This window comes from Strix aluco, chromosome 17, assembly GCF_031877795.1.
Source record: "Strix aluco isolate bStrAlu1 chromosome 17, bStrAlu1.hap1, whole genome shotgun sequence".
NCBI lineage: Eukaryota > Metazoa > Chordata > Aves > Strigiformes > Strigidae > Strix > Strix aluco.
The window spans coordinates 3,551,307-3,571,693 of record NC_133947.1 but is presented as its reverse complement, the minus strand read 5'-3'; the positions used below and the strand labels follow the sequence as shown (position 1 = coordinate 3,571,693).

The window sequence follows — 20,387 nt, the reverse complement described above, 5'->3', positions numbered from 1 at the left end:
TAACAGTGATATTAGGAAATGATCATTCAGGCACCAGAAATCTGTGTTAAATAAATTGTTTATCACTTTGTTAACCTAATCTTGTAAATACATGCACACTTAACTATATTAAAAATGTAAATGTTCCCACAACTGGACTTTACATGATGAATATACAACAACTCCCTTTCTTTCCTAGTCAGCTCTGTGAATATTGGAAAAATGAGGAGAGTTTCATTTGATGGGCATTAATAAGGTTTATGTCTGCACAGATTTAGCCCAAAGATTGTCATGATCATCTCAGGTCCCACGTGGCTTACAGGACTGAACTTGAAGAAACATCTTTCAACAGCCGCCGGTGACGGAGCGATTCCAGCTCTGGGACCGCCTCCAGCCAACTGAATTCCCTTCTGTGGCACTAAATTTGCATTCATTAAAACCAGAGTTTTAATGATTTATGGAGATTTATAAAAAACGGCAGCCCAGAGCTCCTGACACTCCCAAAGCTTCTGACAGAGGTACAACACATCATAAATCCACGCTGGTGTGAAATATTGAATGAAAATCATTGCAGGTATATCTGCAAGTGTTAACATGACCCATAAAAATCAGGGTTTCAGTCAAACTAAAATGATCAGAGCCTCCCAAACCCGAGGAGATAGTAACCCATAGAATAACAATCATATAATGATTATAACGTTAGTAGTAATACTACTAATACGATTAACAGTCTCCTTGTCATTGTTCATTACCGTCACTGCCCTGATAATTCTCAGCTCTAATGACGAACGGGGGCAGAGATGGCCCCTTCCTTTCAGAAACAACCTTTGTGCCCACCACCAAGCCCCAGTCAAGCAAAAACCTTCTCCCCTTCAAATTTAAAAGACAAGCCACCAGCAGCGTCAGCCACTAGCAGAGCTCGGTAGCCAGTCTGGCTGAGCTTGACAGGCGAGGGAGCAAAAGGAGATGGTCCTGAGATGAGACACTAGCAGAGGTGAGGAAGATTTAGGCCAGATGCTGTCAAGCAAAGCTGACGCACGTCCCCGACAGCGCAGGGACAGGTCTGCGCCTCCCCATCACCCTTCCCCACCTCCCTTGGTGGAGGTGTCTGTGGCTCGCAGCAGGACAAGGACTACACTCTGGTGAGTACTTTCCAAATTCTTCTGCAATTCATCTTTCCTCTTGCTCCCGTGGCATCCTTCCCCTTCACAGGTTTGCAGAGCCAGGAGAGAAACCGAGCGAGGCACGACCTGAGTTCATGCCAAGCTCTCAGAACCCTTGTGCTCGGGTCCCTGCCACCCTGCCCGTGCTCCTCTGTGCTCATCTGGCTCTGCCCAAACCTTGCCCATCCTTTCCACCCCTTGCCTGCCCCAGCTTTTGTTGCATCACACCCACTTCATGCCTTTCTATAGCTTTGGTAAATTAATTCCAGCTTCTCCCACCCCCCAAACCAGCTACAGAGATCTTTTTGGATGAGCCCAGTCCTGGAAAGACACTGGGCTTTGGAGGATCCTTTTGCTACTCACTCAGCAATGTGTGCACTGGCTCACCCTGAACCCCGCAGGCTTTAAATGGAGTTTAAAACAAACTTGCCCCTGGGACAGACTCCTTTTCATTTACAAGTGAATCAACAGAGGTAGCAAGACTGATTTGCCACACCACTGCCCAGGATCTTTTAAAGATTTTTGTAGGAGACATTTCTTCCAGACCTCTGTCCTTCTTTGCCACACCTTCTCCCTTGGACACATTGTTGTAGTTACTATTAGCTCATGTAAATCCATAGGACAAGCCCCATATCTTTACATCTCCCTCACCCAAGAGGTAACACATTTTGAGATGTTGTATGAAAAATCACCAGAAATTAAGTAAAATAATTATTCTGCACCTCTGAGGACAACCTCACCAAAGGCAGGATGGACCAACACATACATGGAGAAGTGAGCAGAGCTGAGGAGCAGGGACGCATCACCCTGAAGCTGGAGCCAGTGACGAATGCTGCAGTTGAACAGGAAATGTGGGGGGGGTTCTCCAGGTTGGATGCTTTTGACGCACTGCTTCACCTTTGACACCTGTTGTCCTTTCCACCCTGTTTATTTAAAATATAAACAGTTTGAAACAGGTCCTTACTCATCAGTGATTGTACAGTACCAGCCAAAACTAACTTCAGTGCACAGGAAACAATTCATATATAATAAACCAACATGAGTGTGTGTCCATGGAGCAAAAGCTTCCTGGCTTTCTTGACCACAGCATGTCACAAACAGCAGGCTCTCCCACATTTAATTTTGCTTTAAAAGTTTATTCGACAGCTCCCAATCTAGCCCAGTTAGTGAAAGCAAAACCTACAAGAAGCTCATCCACCTCCAACTCCATGGGGCTGCGCAGGGATGGGACAAAGAGGCAACACTTTCCAGCTCCATCCTGGAGCCACTGCTTCAGAGGATGAGGAGGATGAGGAGGAGGAAGCGATGCAAACGGCGCATTGCCGCAGCCTGGGATAAGCCTTGGCAAGCTGCAGGCTCTGCTTCTGCCTTGGCTCCTGCCCTGGCTCCCAGTTACCTGCGGGTCCCTGAGCTCCAGCAGCAGCCATGGAAAGGTCCAGCACAGTTGCCTCCGCACAGGTGCTGCAGGGCTCAGCGTGGCGGCTGGACGTCAGACCTCTTTGCCCTCCTCACCGCCTTGTGCAGCATTAGCTGGGGTTTTCCATTACCCAGGTTATCCCGCGCATGCTGGATAATGGAGGACTGATTGCACTTTAAAGAGCTAAACATACAGTGCCTGAATTATTTATCTCTGAACATGCAGAAACAGGCCAAATTCCCAAGTGATGTGAAGCAGCTCTCGTAAGAAATGCAAAGGGGGCTGCAAAAGCAGCACTGGCAAGCATGCAAGAGCTGCATGGTTAGACCCTCACACATGCACATGTCACATCTGCCCAGATTCAACCTGCCCAGGTGATTTATGTCCTGGAGGATGTGGAGTGCTCAGGTGCAGGTGCTGAACCGGGGACTCATCTGTGTAACCGCACAAGGGCCCCCTCTGTGCCTATAAACCAACCACCATGACAGCAAGTCCCCAAGCAGCGGGGCAAAAAGGCCCAGACAAATGAATTAATGCAAATCAAAAGGGTTCGGTGCGTTCCCACAGCTTTTCTGCACAGCTCCTTCAGCTCTGGAGACGAGTTGTGTGGCCTCTGAGATCATTAACCCAGCCGTGCCCAGCCAGATAGTGCCCGGCGCTATATTGCACCCATAAAGATAACGCTGCGATAGCTGTGTTTATGCCCCAGATAAAATAATACCCATGGATCTGCTCTTGTACTTTTTCTTCCTTTTACGCGGGGTCAGCTCGTTGCAATAGCTGGAAGGAAAGATTAAATTCCGGCCGTTGCTGTCTCTGCCACCACAGCCACGGATGCGGCTCCTTCCAGCACCCTTTCCCCTCCGTCTGGTGCACGGATGTATCCCCTGAGCAGCCCGGGGGTGCGGGGTGGCTGGTGTACCCCGGGCAGGGTGGGGGGCAGGCCGAACCCTGCCTGGGGGGCTGCGAGGCCCCAGGTGCGCAGCGGGATGGGAAATTGGGCGTTTTTCATAAGCTGCACCTGCCCCCCTCCTGCCCTCTCCTTACCCCGTTTCTCCCTTCCCCCCCATCCCTCTCCCCATCCTCTTTCCCCCCTTCCCTGTCCCCATCCTCTTTCCTCCCTTCCCTCTCCCCATCCTCTTTCCCCCCCATCCCTCTCCCCATCCCTCTTCCCCCCCATCCCTCTCCCCCCCAATCCCTCTCCCCATCCCTCTCCCCCCCAATCCCTCTCCCCATCCCTCTTCCCCCCCATCCCTCTCCCCATCCCTCTTCCCCCCCATCCCTCTCCCCATCCCTCTCCCCCCGCGCCTCCTGCCTTCCCCCCCACTTTCGCTTTAGCCTCAGTTTCCCCGCCATTGGCCGGGTCGCCGCCGGTAGCCGTCACCGATTGGAGGAAGCGCCCGTCCGTCAGGACAGGGTGCCCGCCCCCGCGGTGGGGGCCCGGGAGCGCGGGGGCGGCGGCGAGAGGGCAGCGGCGGCAGCGCCCGGCGGCAGGTACCGGGGATGGAGGGGGGATGGAGGGGTGCAGGGAGGGGGCTGCCCGGGCGAGCACCCCCACACAGGGTGGGACCTACCGCACGTGTCTGCGGGAGCGGCGCGGGGGAGCCCCGAGGAGGCGGGGATGGGCGCGGAGCGGAGCATCCGCCGCTCCCCGCGGCGGGGGTGAAAAGCCCCGAAAGGGGGCTGGTGGTGGTCCCTGGGGGGGGTGTGGGGGGGGGCTCGGGGTGAGCGGTTGGGTGGCAGCCCCGGCTGTGCGGGGTTTTGTGGGGGATCGGTGGTTTGATGGCAAGAGCTCATGGTCCGCGTCGGGAAAAGCCCGTTTTATGTGAAGGGAGGGGAAAAAGTCACCAAAATAGCCCAACTCATTGAGATTTTTCCATTTGCAAGCGATCTCCGGTGATGCTTCAAACCCGGTATTACTACCTTGTAAATGAAATTCGTTAGAACTGATTCATTGTGGTTTCTTTTATCAAAACCTTGCCTTTCCTCCGGAAATTAAAAAGATGTAGAGAAAAGGCGGAAAATAAGAAAAGCTAATAAAGTGGCACGGCAAAATGATCCTTACAACAATTAAGAAGTATGTTAATGATAAAATGATCCCTGTTTCAAGAGGGTAGTAACTGAAGTTAGAGAAGGAAGTAGCAGGCAGCACGCTGAGGAGAAATCGGAGCACTTTCAGCACCTGACCTATATTACTTTTACTAACCTATTTGTTCAGATGATACAAATCAAAAGCATTGTTATAATAAAAACATGCATTCCAATTCTGAGACCTCAAAAGGCACAAGTGGGCATTAATCACATCAGTTTGTTCCGTTAACATTTTATTACCATTTTATAGACTGTTTGGTTTTACCAGGCAACGTGCTACAAACATGAAGTTATCCCAGTCTGGCACCTCCTTTTTTTGATTTCTGGGCTCCTACTTTCTGTAGTGCCACTTGGTTGTAAACACACGTGTTAAAACAGCATTTAAGGGGGATTGAACACAAAAGAGATCTTTAGAGACGTATGTTTTGAGCTGTTGTAAATGTGAGAAAAAAAAAGATGAAATGCGGGGAGAGAGGGTTAGTCAAATAATGAAAAGGGAAAAAAAAAATTAGCTATTTATATGCAAAGAGGTCTAGCCTGCAGGCTACCAAAAATGATCTGAAACTGAAGCAGCAACCCTCTGGGCTACGAGGGACAGACCACAGCCACCTGCCCTGCCCTGCCACGACTCGGCCGAAACCGTGCTGGCGTGCGACGAGCGTGTCCAGGCGTGACAGGGTCATCTGAAGCCCTGTGAAATAGCCACTCCACTGATACTGCCTTAATTTGCCCCTCACGTGGGGCAAACCCACAAAGTGACAGTGGCAAAAACATTAAGCGTGACCCTGGGATGATGACAAATGAGATGGAAAGCAGCAATTCCTGCGAGGGTTGGATACTCTTGGCCAGCTGAACCAGGAACTACCTGAGCAAGTGCTTAATAGAACTCTTTACACAGATTAGAGGTTTGCAGGCAAGGGGGAAGATGGGATCAGCCACTAACAAAAGAAATATCCACTGGCTTAGGGAGATCAGCATCCAGCTGCTCAGTGCCTCATGATTTCCGACTGCAAACTCCTCGAGGCAGCTTTAATCTTTTTTTGTGTGTGTCTTTACAGCATGGAGCATGCTGGGGAGGATTGGGCGCTCCAATTTGAGGCTTTACGCCCTGCAGTAGCACAAAAAGTGAATCATGGCTCTACTTATTTTGTTCAGTCCGCCCCAAAAAGCATCACTGAGCGCTTGTTTTTGCTTTCCTATATTTTAATTGAGCATACCAAGCTCAGAAACCTGCCTTTGCCTATGGGCTTGGTCACAACTCACAGGTGAAGGTGCTCATATGCCAGATTGCCATTTATTCTGCTTTACCAATTGGGTTTCTTGTCTTCCTCACCCGATTCCTTGAGCTGCTGTCCCTAAGTTAATTATTCAGAGCTGGGGGTATTTGCACCTTGCAGAATCCTATTAATGCAATGGTGAATGATGGAAAAGCTTTGCAAGACTCTGCACCCACTCAGCACAGCTGATGTCTTGTTGCTAGTGGGTTAGTGAGAAGAGAATGATGATTAGAAGGGAAAGGCTCCTCCTTTGGATTTTTATGATTAATAAACTGAGGTCACTGTGTTAAAGCAGTGTGTGGGAGTTGTTAGCCACGCGCAGGCTGTTTCGGGGGCTGCCCTGAAATGCATTGATGTTCTGGTCTTGATTTCAATGGCCACCCTAAAGCGTGTTGTGTTTCCCTAGTACATTTAAAAAATGCCTTATCTTGGCCCAGTGAGGGGTTGATCCTTGTGCAGAGAAGCAGAATTTGGGAGCAGTAATAGCCCAGGCCGCACCATGGGCAGGGTCAGGGGCTTTGCCCACAGGGTTGGTGGCATCACAGCTCTCCCTGTGCTGTGTTTCAGCGGGTTCCCCAGCTATCCCAGCCCTATCTAGCTGTGGGATCTCTAGATGTAAGAGCTGCTCCTATCCTGGAGCCACTCTACTTTCCCTTTTCAAAACTGATTTATTGCTAGACTTCCCTATGATATAATTAGTGTTGTTGCATCTTGGCTTGAGTGACCTCCCAGTGTACGAGTGGTGATGCTGAACTGGAGGATTTGAGAACAAAGAGTTTCTGCAAACACTTTCTGGGAAAAATGCTCTGAGAGGGGTCAAGGACTTCATCTGGTTTATGAATCCCAGACAAAAGCATCCATCCTACTTCAGTAGCTGTGATGAGTGATTGTAGACAAGTACTCAGAGAGGGCCACTAACTTTAATAGATTTTGCATCAGGCCTCTTGTTAGTACAGTGGAGAGCATGACATGAGGCAGTGAAGTGTTTAATATTAACAGAACAATGTTATTCTAACCTTAAATCTCTCTTCAAGCAAAAGTACCCCTAAATCTGGGGTACTAGTATGTTGCTGCTTTCAAAAATAATGTCATTCCACTTCTAAATTGTAAATGATCTTGAGCAATGGGATATGTTAGTGGTGGGAAGCAGTCTGTTTATTCTTGTTCACCTCATTCAGCAAAGTGCTGAGCCTTTCCAGCAGTTTTTGCAATTCCTGGAGCAGTGAAGACACTAGTCTCCTTTCTTCGCTTGTGCTATTCCACTGACATACATATAGTTACACTAAAACTGAATTTGATTGCTTTTGTTAATGGGTAAAGTATATTGCTGTATGGTATCAATAATCTTCAGTCATTTGAATTCTCAGAGCTTGGCTTGGTTGCTTCAAGAAAGAAACTGAAATGCTGACAAGCTTAATCATCGTCCGTTTTGAAGGAGCTGGGGAGTCATTTTCATGTTGAGAAAGCAAGGCCAAATACTTTTTTTCCCCCAAGATACTTTGACTTTGCAATATTCTGGCTGAAGAGGCCAGGTTGGATGGGGCTTTAAGCAACCTGATCTAGTGGAAGGTGTCCCTGACCATGGCAGGGGGGTTGGAACTAGGTGATCTTTAAGGTCTCTTCCAACCCAAACCTATGATTCTATGAAAAAAAGAGCCAAGAAAAAGTATTTTTTGGCATTTTGATAGCTATGGCTTCATATTTGTGAATTCCAGTGCTTTGGGTATGCTATGAAATAGAAGTTTATTTTTCTATATGGCATTAAAAGATAAAAAAAATACGTTTAGATTCTAGAGTTCTGATAAATGATACCATCCCATGACACAGAAGTAAAAAGTCCTTAAAACATCTGAAGAACACAAGATCTTTTAGATTTTCTGTTTCCTTGTAACCTCCCCTTGGAAAACTGCATCAATCTTTTTAGCTTACCATACTCCAAATAAATCAGATTTGAAAATTTAGTTCAAGATTTCTTTTGCTTTAAAAGCCCTATAGAAAACAGAAGTTAAACCCTTGTCCCGGCAGCAAGTCAGAGCAGCAGCAAGGCTGCTCTAGCTTGCCTTAGCTGGAGGGGCTTGCTAACGCCGTCACTCAATGGCTGATCTGATCCTGCACCACTTCAGTATAATTGAGGACAGGGCAGATGCCATGGAGCTTTATGTTAGCATAAGAATTCCCCCCAAAAAAGGGATTTCCTCTCAGTGCTTTCAAAGCAACTTTACGGTCGTCTTTGTGTTGCTGGAGCAGACTCGGTCTCATGGAGGATTTAGATCCTTTGAGCCAGATGTGGGTCTTGGTTACAACACAATCAGCCTTTTCTGGAGGCCCCCTATAACCTCAATCAACCTGTGATCCCTTTAGTGTTGTGTATTTTCCTCTTATTTGGTGGAAAACCTTGAAAAGAGTATTTTAAGATGCTGAAGAAGATGATTAAAAGGAGTGAAAAGTAGATATCCAGCCTGTGGTACACTGATTATCTGTCTCCAATATTTGTGTTTTAAAATAATTTAAAATTTTAAATATTGCCTTTTTTCCAGAGGCAATAAAAAAACCTTCCTTGCCTACCACCACAAAGCTGCCAATTTTTATTCCCTTGAACTACCTCTTACTTTCTGTGAGTGACCTCAGGGACCCTGCTTGAATGCCTTGTTTGAACAAACCCTGTTCATGGGTAAGTGGCAATGGCAGGATCAGGCCCATCATTTCTTAGGGAACACTGATCAAAAATCCGCCCTCAGTTCAAGCTGATAACCAAGAACAAGATATTCCTGCTGTGTCTGTTTCTCATAGCACCTTGGTGGGGGCTGTAGGATGCGAGCAGGTCCTTACTAAGGAAAATTAAAAAGTTCCTGAGCCAGAAATGGAAACCCCACAATGCTGCTGCGTGGAAGCAGGAATCCCTCAAAGGTGGTTTTCAGATTTCCGAGTAAATCTATCCTCCAACAGCTGCTGTCTAACGCGGCGATTCCTCATGTGTGAGAAAAGGGAGGGTGCAAAGTGGAAGCTGACTCCACATTGTGCATGGACAGCAAACCCCTCTGAATTCCAGCAGATGTTCTGGGTTGACAATGGGAACATTATAAGCCTGTTTATTCCTTTATCTCAGGAAGAAACACCATTTGGCAGCAGTTTGCTCCCTGGCAGTAAGAATGAATTACTGACCTGATGGTCAGATGAAAGACGTGCCAGCCTGCAAGAGGGGCAGCTTGTAAACCGCCTGGTGCCTGCGGAGAGCGTGCGCTCACCTGTGTACACACCTTTCTCTATGCATTAGTATGTATATTGACTTATGTGTGTATGGGATTGCTGTTTCCTATCGAGCTGGGTTTCTTAGAGAGGCCTGTTAATGGAGAATGGTATCGCTCAGCTTTTTTCCCCCAGCATCTCTCAGAGGAATCAGCGGAGTCTCGCCTCTTCCGATCAGCAGTGGTTTTTATTTATTTAGATGCAGCCAGCCGTGGAAGAAGCAGACAGCCGAGGACAGCACAGCCAAGGTATACCTGCCCGTTTGCGACCTGTTGTTGTGATTTGTGGCTATCCTTCAGATTTTCAGTGCTTTCTACATTAGACATTTGCTGGAGCCACTGTAAGAACCTGCAGCACAAGGACTCACCGTTGAGATGGATCTGAGGTTTCTCAGGAAGGTGTCAGTTCAGGTTGGCTTCTTCTGCCCACCCTTGGTGGCAGTGGTCAGCAGCTCTGCATGCTGCCAGTGTGCTGATCTCATCGTCTGTCCCATTCCCCTTTGGGTCATCTTGTGGTTGTAGCTGTAGTTTGCGGTTATGGTACTCGTTTGGGATTTTGAGACGGAGAATGAAGAGAAGTCATTTGAAAGTGGTCATCATTTCCTCTCAGTTAGACAATAGGGATGTGGCCTCTTCAAAGAAATCCTAAAATAGACCACAGTGTGTCATGATCTAGGGTGTTGCATGATCAAATGCAAATTAACTGCAAGCTGACATTATGTTTATTCTAAGTGGATGAAATATGATGCTTTCATTTAGCTCCTCTTTGGAGGGCGGGTAGGGAGTACTTGGTGTCAGGAAACTTAGAGGCTGCAAACACCAAGTCAGAAGTCCTACAGCTACCTGAGCCTGTGCACTGAACTCATCCAAGCGCCCTTGTGCCACGTCAGGTTTGTGCTGAAAGGGTTAATTTTGCACCATCTGGCTTTGTGCTAGATCAAATATTGTTTGTGTTGAGGTAGCCAACATGAGGCCAGAATAAGCTCGGGGTAATATGCTTGGCTAATCCAACAGAAATATGATTATGTGCCTGTTCCTGCTCCAGATCATATCTGCAGTAATGAGTGATTTAGTAACACAAAACAGTGATTGTGGAGACATGGCTTGAGGCATGTAGGTAACCTGGATGTGATGATCTCCTTGCAGTGGGCAACAGAGAGACAATAGGGATGTCTAACTCAAATTATATACGTTAAATAAGTAATGAAGAGAGAGAAATCCCAGTCTTAATGCAGAATGACTTCCTAGGGAGTCACCTGAGAAATCGGGGCTATTTAACTTTGCATCTTGCATGCCGTAGTGACTTCCTAGGTGCTAATCTGAGGTTAACCAAATATGAACAGCTGGAGTTCTACCGTATTTTGCAAAAAGGCCCATTTCGAGCAGTGAGTTCATTTAAGTGCTGTCTGGGAGGCTGTGCTGTTCCCGTGCTTGGCAGGAATCTCAAGACTAATACCTAAGAGGATTAGAGAGCATCACTGAATGTTAAACAAGATCCAGGCTAAGCGGTGTGCACCAGTGAGTTTGTGCTCCAGGGGCTGTTTGGGGAAGCTATTACTTGCTGATCTGGAAAAAAAAGTGGGCTTGTGTGGGAAATACTCTTCCTTCAGCTGAATCCTTCCTGTAGTTTCTGTCTCTCTCCTGCTCCCACTTGATGTAGTGTTTCCACCCTCTGCCCATCTCATGGCCTCATGTGCTCTTGTGCTCGCTGAGGATGGTGACTGTTGCAGGGGATGCTGGTGATCAGCAAGTTTCTTTCTGTGATGCATTTCTCTCTTCTAATGTGCTCCATCTAGCTCTGTGTGGTCTGGTTTGAGAGAGGAATGGGTGGACATCCAGCCCACCAACATGGGGTTCAGCTGGAGAACTTGTCATAGAAAGTTCAAGCTAAAGACCTCGTGGTGCATGATTTTCCCTAGAAAGTCCCCCTACTGTGGAGAAGAGGGATTGGAAGACAATCTTGTCTCGGGAGAAGGTGAAGTACTAGGTATGGATGTTGACCTCCAACCCTCTTTGTTCACAGCATGTAAAAGAGACAGCATGGAGGCTGTGCCTTTACAGCACTGTGGAATGCCTCAGGATTTCACATAGATTTCTTCCCACGCTGCAGCAGAAATCAGGGATTTAAGATTTGTATTTCAGCTTCAAATTTTGAACTATTTTATCCATTTGAAAGGAAAAAGGCATTAAGACCTCATGAAGGAATGGTTCTTCAACAGCGAGGGCGTGTGTGAAACCCACTTCTAACAGCTCCTCACTCCCAGTCAGCACTAGCACAGGCATGGCAGGTGTTCTAAGAGAAAAAACAGTTGTGGAAATATGCAAATTTCTCTAGGTTTTTTGAATGGTTGACAGCAGAAAGGAGAGTAGTGGTCCAGGTTAGGGTATAAATAGTTCTGGCTCCAAGCATGATTGTGTTTCTGCTGCTACTCTTAATGATCAAGCCAAAAATAGATTCCCGATACCCTGGAAGAGCAGTGCAGCTTGGTATAATACATGAATTGGTCATTCAATGAAAAGAAAAAAAAAAAAAAGCCAGATGAAGGAGATATCTCAATGAAAAGGCTGTTATCCAGCTGCAATGTAAGAGAAAAGCCTGTGGAAAGGCTCTGCTACTCCAGCAATGACTGTTTCCTTCTGTTTATGAGGCTGCAGTAATTCTGTATAATACTAACACACCACCTACAACAGAAGTGCCTCATATTATTTGTGCCAAATCCATCTTTCTGTGATACGGCTTTCACAAAGTTTCATGGTATCATTTCCTCTGGTTTTCCCTTTTTGTTTTTACCCTCACACTGATCGAACCAGGATGATGAAAAAGAGTAAGTTCCTGTAAGCCATGGTAGATGTCAGCATTATTGCATTATATTTATCCTGTACTCAGCATCCTTGCATAACACAGGATGTTGCATTTTTTGGGGTTTTATTGGTTCTCTCTTTGGAAGCAGCAAAGAATCATGTCTCACATTCTTCATTTGGGTTTTGCTCATTTTGTTTCATTTCTTATATCATAAAGGATTTGCCTGAATGTGCATCTTCTGCGTGGAAACCAAGGAGGGATAGCTATAGGAACTAACTGGTAATCATTGGGAAAAGCTGACTTACAGCTCATGCAGAAACATTATCCTGAATGTTGAACATCCTTAAATGGGTTGTAAGAATCCAAATGATGGGAAATAATGCCATGCTGTGGGCAGGGCTGGATATTGGGAAAATGCTGGTGGTGTAGCTGCGTTGGAAGAGCCACGGAGACACTGCGCTCCATGGACCGTAACGGGGGCTGGAGAGCACAGTACTGTGCCAGCATGAAAACCTTCTCACCATTGATGAAACTTATGGGTAGGAAAAAGATATTAAAGCAAGAGTGACATTAGGGAGCAGGAGTTAGGTATTATAGCATAAAAGAACCTTTTGTCTGGCTAATCTTTGCTATGGCAGAATGTAGTGGCCTGGTTAAATCTGCTTTGTGCATTGGCACTGTAAGTTTTTTAAGATGGTCTAAGGCAGCTGCAGCCAATTGTATTTGCACAGATAAGCTGGAACAAATAAGTAAGCTCAGAAAATCTGGCTAGATTTATCTTCAAAGCATTTTCAAGCAGCTAATTGAAAATTACCCAAGTCACCTTCCTGATTTCTTGCATATTATTGCATTAATTTGCCAGCGAATGGAAAGTGCTTGGAAAACATATAAAGGATTTGAGTGCTAAGCTTTACTATTTGGAATTTATTTAATTATAAATGTGTCCTAATTTATTTAACTATAAATGTGTCCTAAAGCCAGTTTCTACTGCTCTCTTGCATGCTTCAGGCTCTGCTGGGACTAATCAGGTGAAAACATGTCTCTGACATGAAGGGTGGGCCAGGGTATTCCTATCACCCTCTGCTTCTAGATGCCTCCTGCCCTGCCCTTCAGCTGTCCCTGCAGCACTGATGGTGAGCACAGCGTTGGGTAAATGGTCAGCTGGCTGCTCTTTAGGTGTGTTTCTCACTCCTGAAACGTTTCCGTCTGTGCAGGACGATGCTGTTCCTGTAGGAATTGATTATGAAAGGCTCCAGTCTGGTCCTGGTGCTGCTCCCAGCAATAGCAGCATCCTCTGTATTGCTGAACCAAAGGGATGCTTTTTAAAAGCGTGCTAAAAAATGCAAGGTTCACACTTTATGTGAGCTGGGTAAAGTTCCGCAGCTGCCAGGAAAACGTTGCATGTTGCAATGTTGCATGTGAACAACCCAATCACCCCGTGCTTTCTTTATCTCTCTTTAACTGAACCAGCGCCCTGAGGACAAGCCCAGTTCACAGGACTGGGACGTGGATTTATTTCACTTCTGGGAGGCTTCCCCGTTCCTAAACCAGTGAGTGGATCACGCTTGATCCATATGGTGTTTATCAGCCATGACAGAAGTAATGCTGATGATCCTCTGAAGCCAAACTACCCGAGAAAAATTCAGTATGTGTTACCAAGAGAAATTAAATGTACAAACCCCTGTGCATTTGTCCCTTTCTGGAGTAACATGAGCTCGGTACTTGGGTGTGGACTTTCCCAAATGCAAAGTATCTGTTTAGTAAGGTCAGGTTCACTCACACCTCAGGGAGAATAACTGAGACCACCCAGGGCAGCCACCAAGCATCACCTGGGGCTGTGTCTCCCTGGTTTACAATACATTTTCTGATCATTTTTAATCCCCCATTCCTGTTCCTTAGCAAATATCTGCATGTATATCATAGAATTGAAAAAATGATTAAGCCTGCTCATAAACCTTAAACTGTGCTCAGCTATGGAAAGCAGAAGTTATGAATAGATGTTATTTGCCACAATAATACCCTATAAAAGTCAAAAACCATAGAGTGAAAGGGAAGATTAACTATTATTGGGCATGCTTCAGCAAATGGGATTATTTTGCATGTCAGTTATGAGTTAATTTGTAACATTAATCTAATCGCAGTCCTCGGCAGAGACACAAAATGTTTTTAATTGGTCCTGTGACTTTTTAAATGATCACCTGATGAAAAAGCTTGTAAGTTTTACTGTTGATTTAATGCTAAATATTAGGGGAGGGAGTCTTTACAGATTTCATCATGAAATACAAATCAGACGCTTTCATCGCCTTGCTACTTTTGTTGTGTTGACTTGGTAATGTTGGCAGTCTGGAACCAGCTGTACAGCTGAAAAAAATTGAGTTAAAATCTTGCAGCAAAATGAGTAAATCTATAGCTGTGAGATAATAGCATTGGGACTGATTCAATGTAAGCAAGAAATCACCAGCTGAGTCATTAAAAAGAGAGATGAATGGGAAGCAATAAATGGATGGCTTAGATGAATAAGAATGATTAGGAAGTGCATGAAGTTGGGTTTTTTTCCCCTAAAGATTATATTTTGTCCTCTAAAGTGGCATATGGCTCCTATGAAAGCTAATATTCCCAGTGAATGTGTCACTGCCAGTTTATAAATACTTCAAGAGATAAAGAGCAGCTCGGTGGACAGCAGGAGCAGGAACAGGCTTCCTGCCTGCAGCACCTGGGTACAAGTCGTTAGCCCAGGTCTGTCGGGAGAGGGCCAGGACATGGGCTTTGGGGGCAGAGAAGGCTTCTGTGTCTAGGGAAGCATCTGCTGCTTGGAGGAAAGACTGGTTGGTGGCTTTCTTGGAAATGTTTCACCTGCTGTTTATGTAAGTAGGACTAAGGGTAACCAGAGTTGAAGGGGAGGATGATGTGGTCACCTGGGTCTGGTGGCCCAGACTCCTGCTACTTCAGGGAAAGGAAAACATTAATGAAAAGCTGTAATATCTTTCCTGACCCATGAAATATCAAAATATCAATATATATTCATGAAGTATCAAAGGAGATATCCCAGTATATATCAAAGGAGGTATCCCAGTAAAGAGACAGTAGGAGTGTTTCCTCCAGGGTGAAGGTGTGCCAGTTTGGGAGGTCTTGGCTCCTGGTCGCATCAGCTAACAGAGATGGGCTTTTTCCATCTACTGAAATCAATGATAGCAAAATCAGTCCCCAGCCAAGCAACCTTCTTTACAAGTGCAGTGAAATGTAACATCAGACTTAGGTTTGATATGGGAAGCATGCAGCTGAAGTCAGGCGGCTGCTGTGCAGGAGGCATGTTTGATTTGCAGCAGGGTAACATGAACAGTTCTGCCCCTTAGAGCCTCATCCAGTACCTAATAATCACTTCTGACTTCAATAAAATTAGAGTGCTAAAGCACTCTTATTTATTGTTTCCAATATTACATCCAAAGATGAGAAAACAGATTTAGAGCTGTAAGAGTCATAAGAACATTGGAGGGATGAAAAAGTGAAAAAATAGAGCCCCGCATCCAAGGCATTATCTTTTTGTGCCAGCACATTACAGCAGTTTGTCTCTGCAGCAAAATTTCAATGCCTGCAGTTAGTTTTTGCATTTACATGTTACACATCAAAGTTACCCTGCACTGTACTCAGCCAACTAAAGTAGAAATTACCCAGAGGAGTCTAGTGTGGATGTGAAAACTGGTGCCCTTCTGGCTGCCAAGCTCTCCCTGCCCTGCACTATCATCAAATTCCTGCTAAAATCTGATCCTGAAATATTCTATGCGCTCTGCTCCCCAGACAAGGTAATTAAGATGGAATTATTTGCCAACGAAAGGTAGAGCTCATTTGTTTAACTTACCTTAAGGACCAGACCTGTTGTAGCACTACTGACCTGGATATTTAAAATTTGTTTGCATATGTGGCCTATGCTCTGCCCTTCTGGGGTGGGAGCAGGACCTTGGTGCTGCTCTAAGCATCACGTTCTGCCAAGTCCTCCTGCCCCAGGGCCTGCAAGAACTGCTGGTACGGGGAAGCACGTTGGTGCTCGTGCACGCCATTATCTACCAAGCAAATGTCGATAAGTTTTTCTAGCAACACAGAGATGAGTATTAATTTCTTCACCAAAGGCTTCAAGATTCCCAGGTTGCAGCAATCTGAACATGGTTCGTTTTACTGGGGAAACAAATGCCCTTTTTTCTCCCCATTCCTTGCTGATGAGGCTGATTGCCATCTCAAGAGGAACATTTTTAAAGGAACCTCTCAAACAGATATTGGCAAAAAATATTGGGAAATACAGGATGCTTTGAAGATACTCTCTAATAAAGCAGTTCTAGCCTAGCATTTATTGCATATTTAAGACCAGTATTCAAGGGAGAACCTTATTGTTTTCATCACTCGTAGTTCAGCCAAGGCATTTAAGAAAAAATACTCTTGGTTGCTGGCATGATCAGGTGCTGCGATGCACAGGAATGGGTTGAAAGAAGGCAGTCTGCATCAGTAATCAGGTTAGAGTCAGCTGCCTCTGCCCTCCAGCTCGCTCTGAAATGGCATGTAGTCTAATTAGTTATAGAAAGGATTTTACTGAATGGTTGTAAACAGATCTGAGGGCTTGAAATAAAATCAGTCTGACTGTGGAAACTTTTCAGGATAATTATAAACTGTTATTGGCAGAGTGTGAAAGAGAGACCAAAGGACTTTTAACAGTGGGAAACTTGTAGCTGTGCACACCGTTCTCTGCCAGGGGAAAGAGGTTGTGAGGGTCCGGTGTCTAATCAGGGTCTTTTTCAGAGAAGGGATAAGGGGCTTCAGCTGGAAGGAAGACTGCCTTTAGAGGTGATTTTTTTTAATGCTCTTGAATGTTTTGTTCTTTTCTGTAATGTTAATGGTGCCCCGATAACTGAGGTACCAACACACCCTGCGGTGGAGGGCACACATCCAACTGAACTGTGCAGTGAAATGCTAATAGTTATTTAAAAAAAAAAAAAAAAAGGAATAATATTTGAGGGTTTTGAGCGTGGTTTTATATAAAGGCATGCATAAAACTTCTCTTTTTGCAGATCAGGTCTTGGCTCAGACCTTCACCATCTCCTTACTGATGTAAACGCTGAAAATTGCATCTCCTGGATAGGCTGGTCCCCGCTGCCCCGCGAAGCCACCCCGGCCACCAGCCCCACCTCGACCTGCTCCTCGACCCTACATTCCTGTTCATGGCAATGCCCCAGAATTCGACTGGAGAAAATGGCTTTTGCTTTGCTCAGACCCTTGACCTCTCCCGCCCGTCTCCTCCTCCTGGTGAGCCCGGCCAGACCTTCCACGTCCTGAGCAGTCAGGAGGCCTGTGGCACCCCGCTGAGCAATGGTACGGTGTCCTCCGGTGCGCCCAGCCCCTCCGACTCGTGTGCTGAGCGCCTCTGCTCCACCACCCCGGGAGAGGAGGAGACCCGGTTCGGCAAAGGGATTAAATACGTGTCGGCCGAAGGGGAGGACCTGGCCTGTGGCTGGGGGGGGTTCACCCCGGGGTGCTTACAGCCCTTTAACACATCCAAGGGCGTCTTGTTCTTCCTCTGTGTCGCCTCCTTCCTGCAAGGCATGACGGTGAATGGCTTCATCAACACGGTCATCACCTCCATTGAGCGGCGCTTTGACCTCCGCAGCTACCAGAGCGGGCTGATCGCCAGCTCCTACGACATCGCGGCGTGCGTCTGCTTGACCGCTGTCAGCTATTTTGGGGGGAACGGCCACAAACCGCGATGGCTGGGTTGGGGCGTGCTGGTCATGGGCTTGGGCTCCCTGGTCTTCGCCTTGCCCCACTTCACCACGGGACGGTACGAGGCGCGTTCGGCAGCAGAGGTGGGTGTCTGCGGAGGGAATCAGAGCCTGCCCTGCACCCAGGCTGCCTCCAGCCTCTCTGGCTACAGATTCGTCTTCATGCTGGGGCAGTTCCTGCATGGGATGGGAGCCACGCCGCTCTACACGCTTGGCGTCACCTACTTAGATGAAAACGTCAAGACTAACTACTCTCCCGTGTACATTGGTGAGTCGAGCCAGAGGGGCAGCTGGAACCCGTGAGCTGGGCAGTGGGAGGGAGAGCCGGTCCATCTGCCTTGGCACCAAACAGGCCACACTGAGGAGTTTCATGAGAGGTGCTCCCAGTCTTCTGTTCCTGCTAATGGGTGAGGTGGCAATCAGAGGGAAGTGGCAGCTGTTGGGGAGGTTTTGATTCTTTATGGGCAGGAAAGTGGAAGCGCAGCTGGGTATTTTCACTCCTGCAGCGCACGTCCAGCAGATCAGGAGGTGCCTCCTGCTCCCAGTGTGGGGCCAGCTGGTGAGAGCCCTCCAGCATGTGCATGGCATTAGGATCTCTGGCAAACAACCATGAGGCCATACCCTGTCCATGCAAGGGTACATCACCCCTTTAGTGTTATAGCACAGCAGGGATGGTCGCTGGGCTGCTCAGATACTGCTGGTGCAAAGCACAGCCAAGAGAAGAGGCTCAGCTCGCTCCTCTGTTCTGTATCGCTGATCACTTAGCAATTGCCAGATACTTACAGTCCTATTTGGTGAATTGCTAAAAGGGGTGACCTCTCAGCAGTTTCAGAATTTAGCAGTCTGCCCATACTGTTGTATCAGAAGGCTGTGCAAGGAGAGAAGATCACAAGGAGATCATCAGTAAGTGGATGGTCTTTCCAGGGCAGCAAACCAAAATAAGTGCCAGTGGTGCCGTCTTCAGCGTATACATTGCATATTGTCAGTGGGGAAGCAACGCTGCTGCTCATCACACCGGCAGTCGGGATGTGGCAGCAGGGTCAGCTACATCCCTTCTAAATAGGGTTTTCCCCTGAACAAATTTTGCCTGCTCTGTGCTATAAAAATTCCCAGGTTGGATGCAAAAGTTTCCCTGGGACACAAGTGAGATGAAAACTTGTTAGAACTGTCTGGCTTCATTTCACAGTGGCTTAGGGAGAGGGGTGCAAGGTGGCAGGAGGCTGAGCATCCCAGATCCAGGAGGGAGTTGGGCCACTGCAGTGGGGCAGGGGATGCTGGACACTGGCAGCGCTCCACCGCATCCCTGGCTGAAATGCTGCTGTTTCTCTAACACGGCTTGTTTTCCCTTTCAGCTGTTTTCTACACTGCTGCAATCCTTGGGCCTGCAGCGGGTTATCTGGTAGGAGGAATGTTTCTAAATATTTATACTGAAATTGGCAGAGAGTAAGTCACTAAAAAATAATCTTGTTCCTTTTCCTTTATGCTATATGTTTCCTTTGGGGTAAAAAAGTAACAGTAATAATCTGGAGAAATGACCTGGTGGCTGGGTGGAAACGTGCCCATGGTGTTCAGCAGGGTTTCTGGGGCGGGGGGGGGGGCGAGGCTGGAAGGGTGGTTTGCATTAGTGCTGTTGCTGGAAGAAAATTGCTGACAAACCTGTCAGCTTAAATCCTTCCTCATGCTGCACTGCCTGTGCTAATGAGGCTACGAGCAGCAGGTGAGTTTTTTGAATGAGTTCCCCGATGAGGCAACACTACCAGCAAGTGCTGCTCGTCCTCCCGGTCATCCAGCCGGGATGCTTAGTCCCTTCTTCCTAGTGTTTGTAATTTATTCTTATCTCCTTACAGGCTCTTTGGCAGATTAATAGGTTAAAAAGGGGGAGTGGGTTTCCAGGGGACAGAATGGGTTATTTCCACCAGTTTTCTTGTGAAGGGCCTCTCGGGGGTGGAACAAGGATCATAGCAACCTCCGAAGGGCAAATGAAATGGGGAGAGGTGAATGTGCAAGCCAGAGATTAAAAGAGAATTAAATTATGTCGTTTCTGGGGCTTGTTAAATGCTGTGCTCTCTGGTAAGGCAGTGCTCTGGCGTGGCAGGACAGATGGTGAACACGGCATCCCCAGCAGATCGCCATGGGAGAGGCCAGAGCTCAGTTTCCTTTGACGTCCCCACCATGTCCCTCCCCGGTCCCTGCCAGCTTCAACGACGGGCACGGAGCTGTCCTGCTCCGTTTCAAACCTCTCCCTTTTGTCCTTTTGGCTTCGTTTCTTACAGGATTGACATCACCCCGGAGAACACGCTGTGGGTGGGGGCGTGGTGGATCGGCTTCCTCGGGGCTGGAGCAGCCTCCCTCCTCATCTCCATCCCCATCCTGGGGTACCCCCAGCGCCTCCCAGGTACGCAGCTCCACCACGGCTCGAGGGAACTGGGGCTGGGACTGCATGGCACTCGTGCTTGCCTTGGGGCTTGCATCCTTATGCACGCACATAGCTGGGGACACGGGGGTAGAGGAAGAGCTTCCAGTGTTTAAATTGTAATTTCTGCCTGGATTTCACCCCCATGGCTTTGCAGCTGCCTGTTTCCCTGCTCCTCCCTTGTAGCCATTGGTGGAGGGAGGACGTCACGTTGCATTTTCCCCCTGAAAATCCACC

General features: G+C 47.2%; 1 protein-coding gene across 6 annotated transcripts in view; it reads left to right on the top strand.

Moving 5' to 3' along the window:
* Positions 1 to 869: 869 nt before the first annotated feature.
* The window catches only part of SLCO4A1 (solute carrier organic anion transporter family member 4A1), a 31,564-nt gene continuing 12,046 nt past the window's right edge, over positions 870 to 20,387 (top strand). Inside the window, exons 1-5 of one of the 6 annotated variants that reach the window (XM_074843297.1) lie at positions 870 to 1,121; positions 9,373 to 9,421; positions 17,035 to 18,005; positions 19,090 to 19,180; positions 20,011 to 20,132. In XM_074843297.1, coding sequence (XP_074699398.1) covers positions 17,180 to 18,005; positions 19,090 to 19,180; positions 20,011 to 20,132 — 1,039 coding nt within the window. In that variant the 5' untranslated portion in view covers positions 870 to 1,121; positions 9,373 to 9,421; positions 17,035 to 17,179. Of the gene's footprint in view, positions 1,122 to 3,970; positions 4,054 to 9,133; positions 9,201 to 9,372; positions 9,422 to 16,725; positions 16,806 to 17,029; positions 18,006 to 19,089; positions 19,181 to 20,010; positions 20,133 to 20,387 lie in introns of those variants that run through there. The other 5 variants (XM_074843294.1, XM_074843295.1, XM_074843293.1 and 2 more) reach the window with 5 other exon arrangements.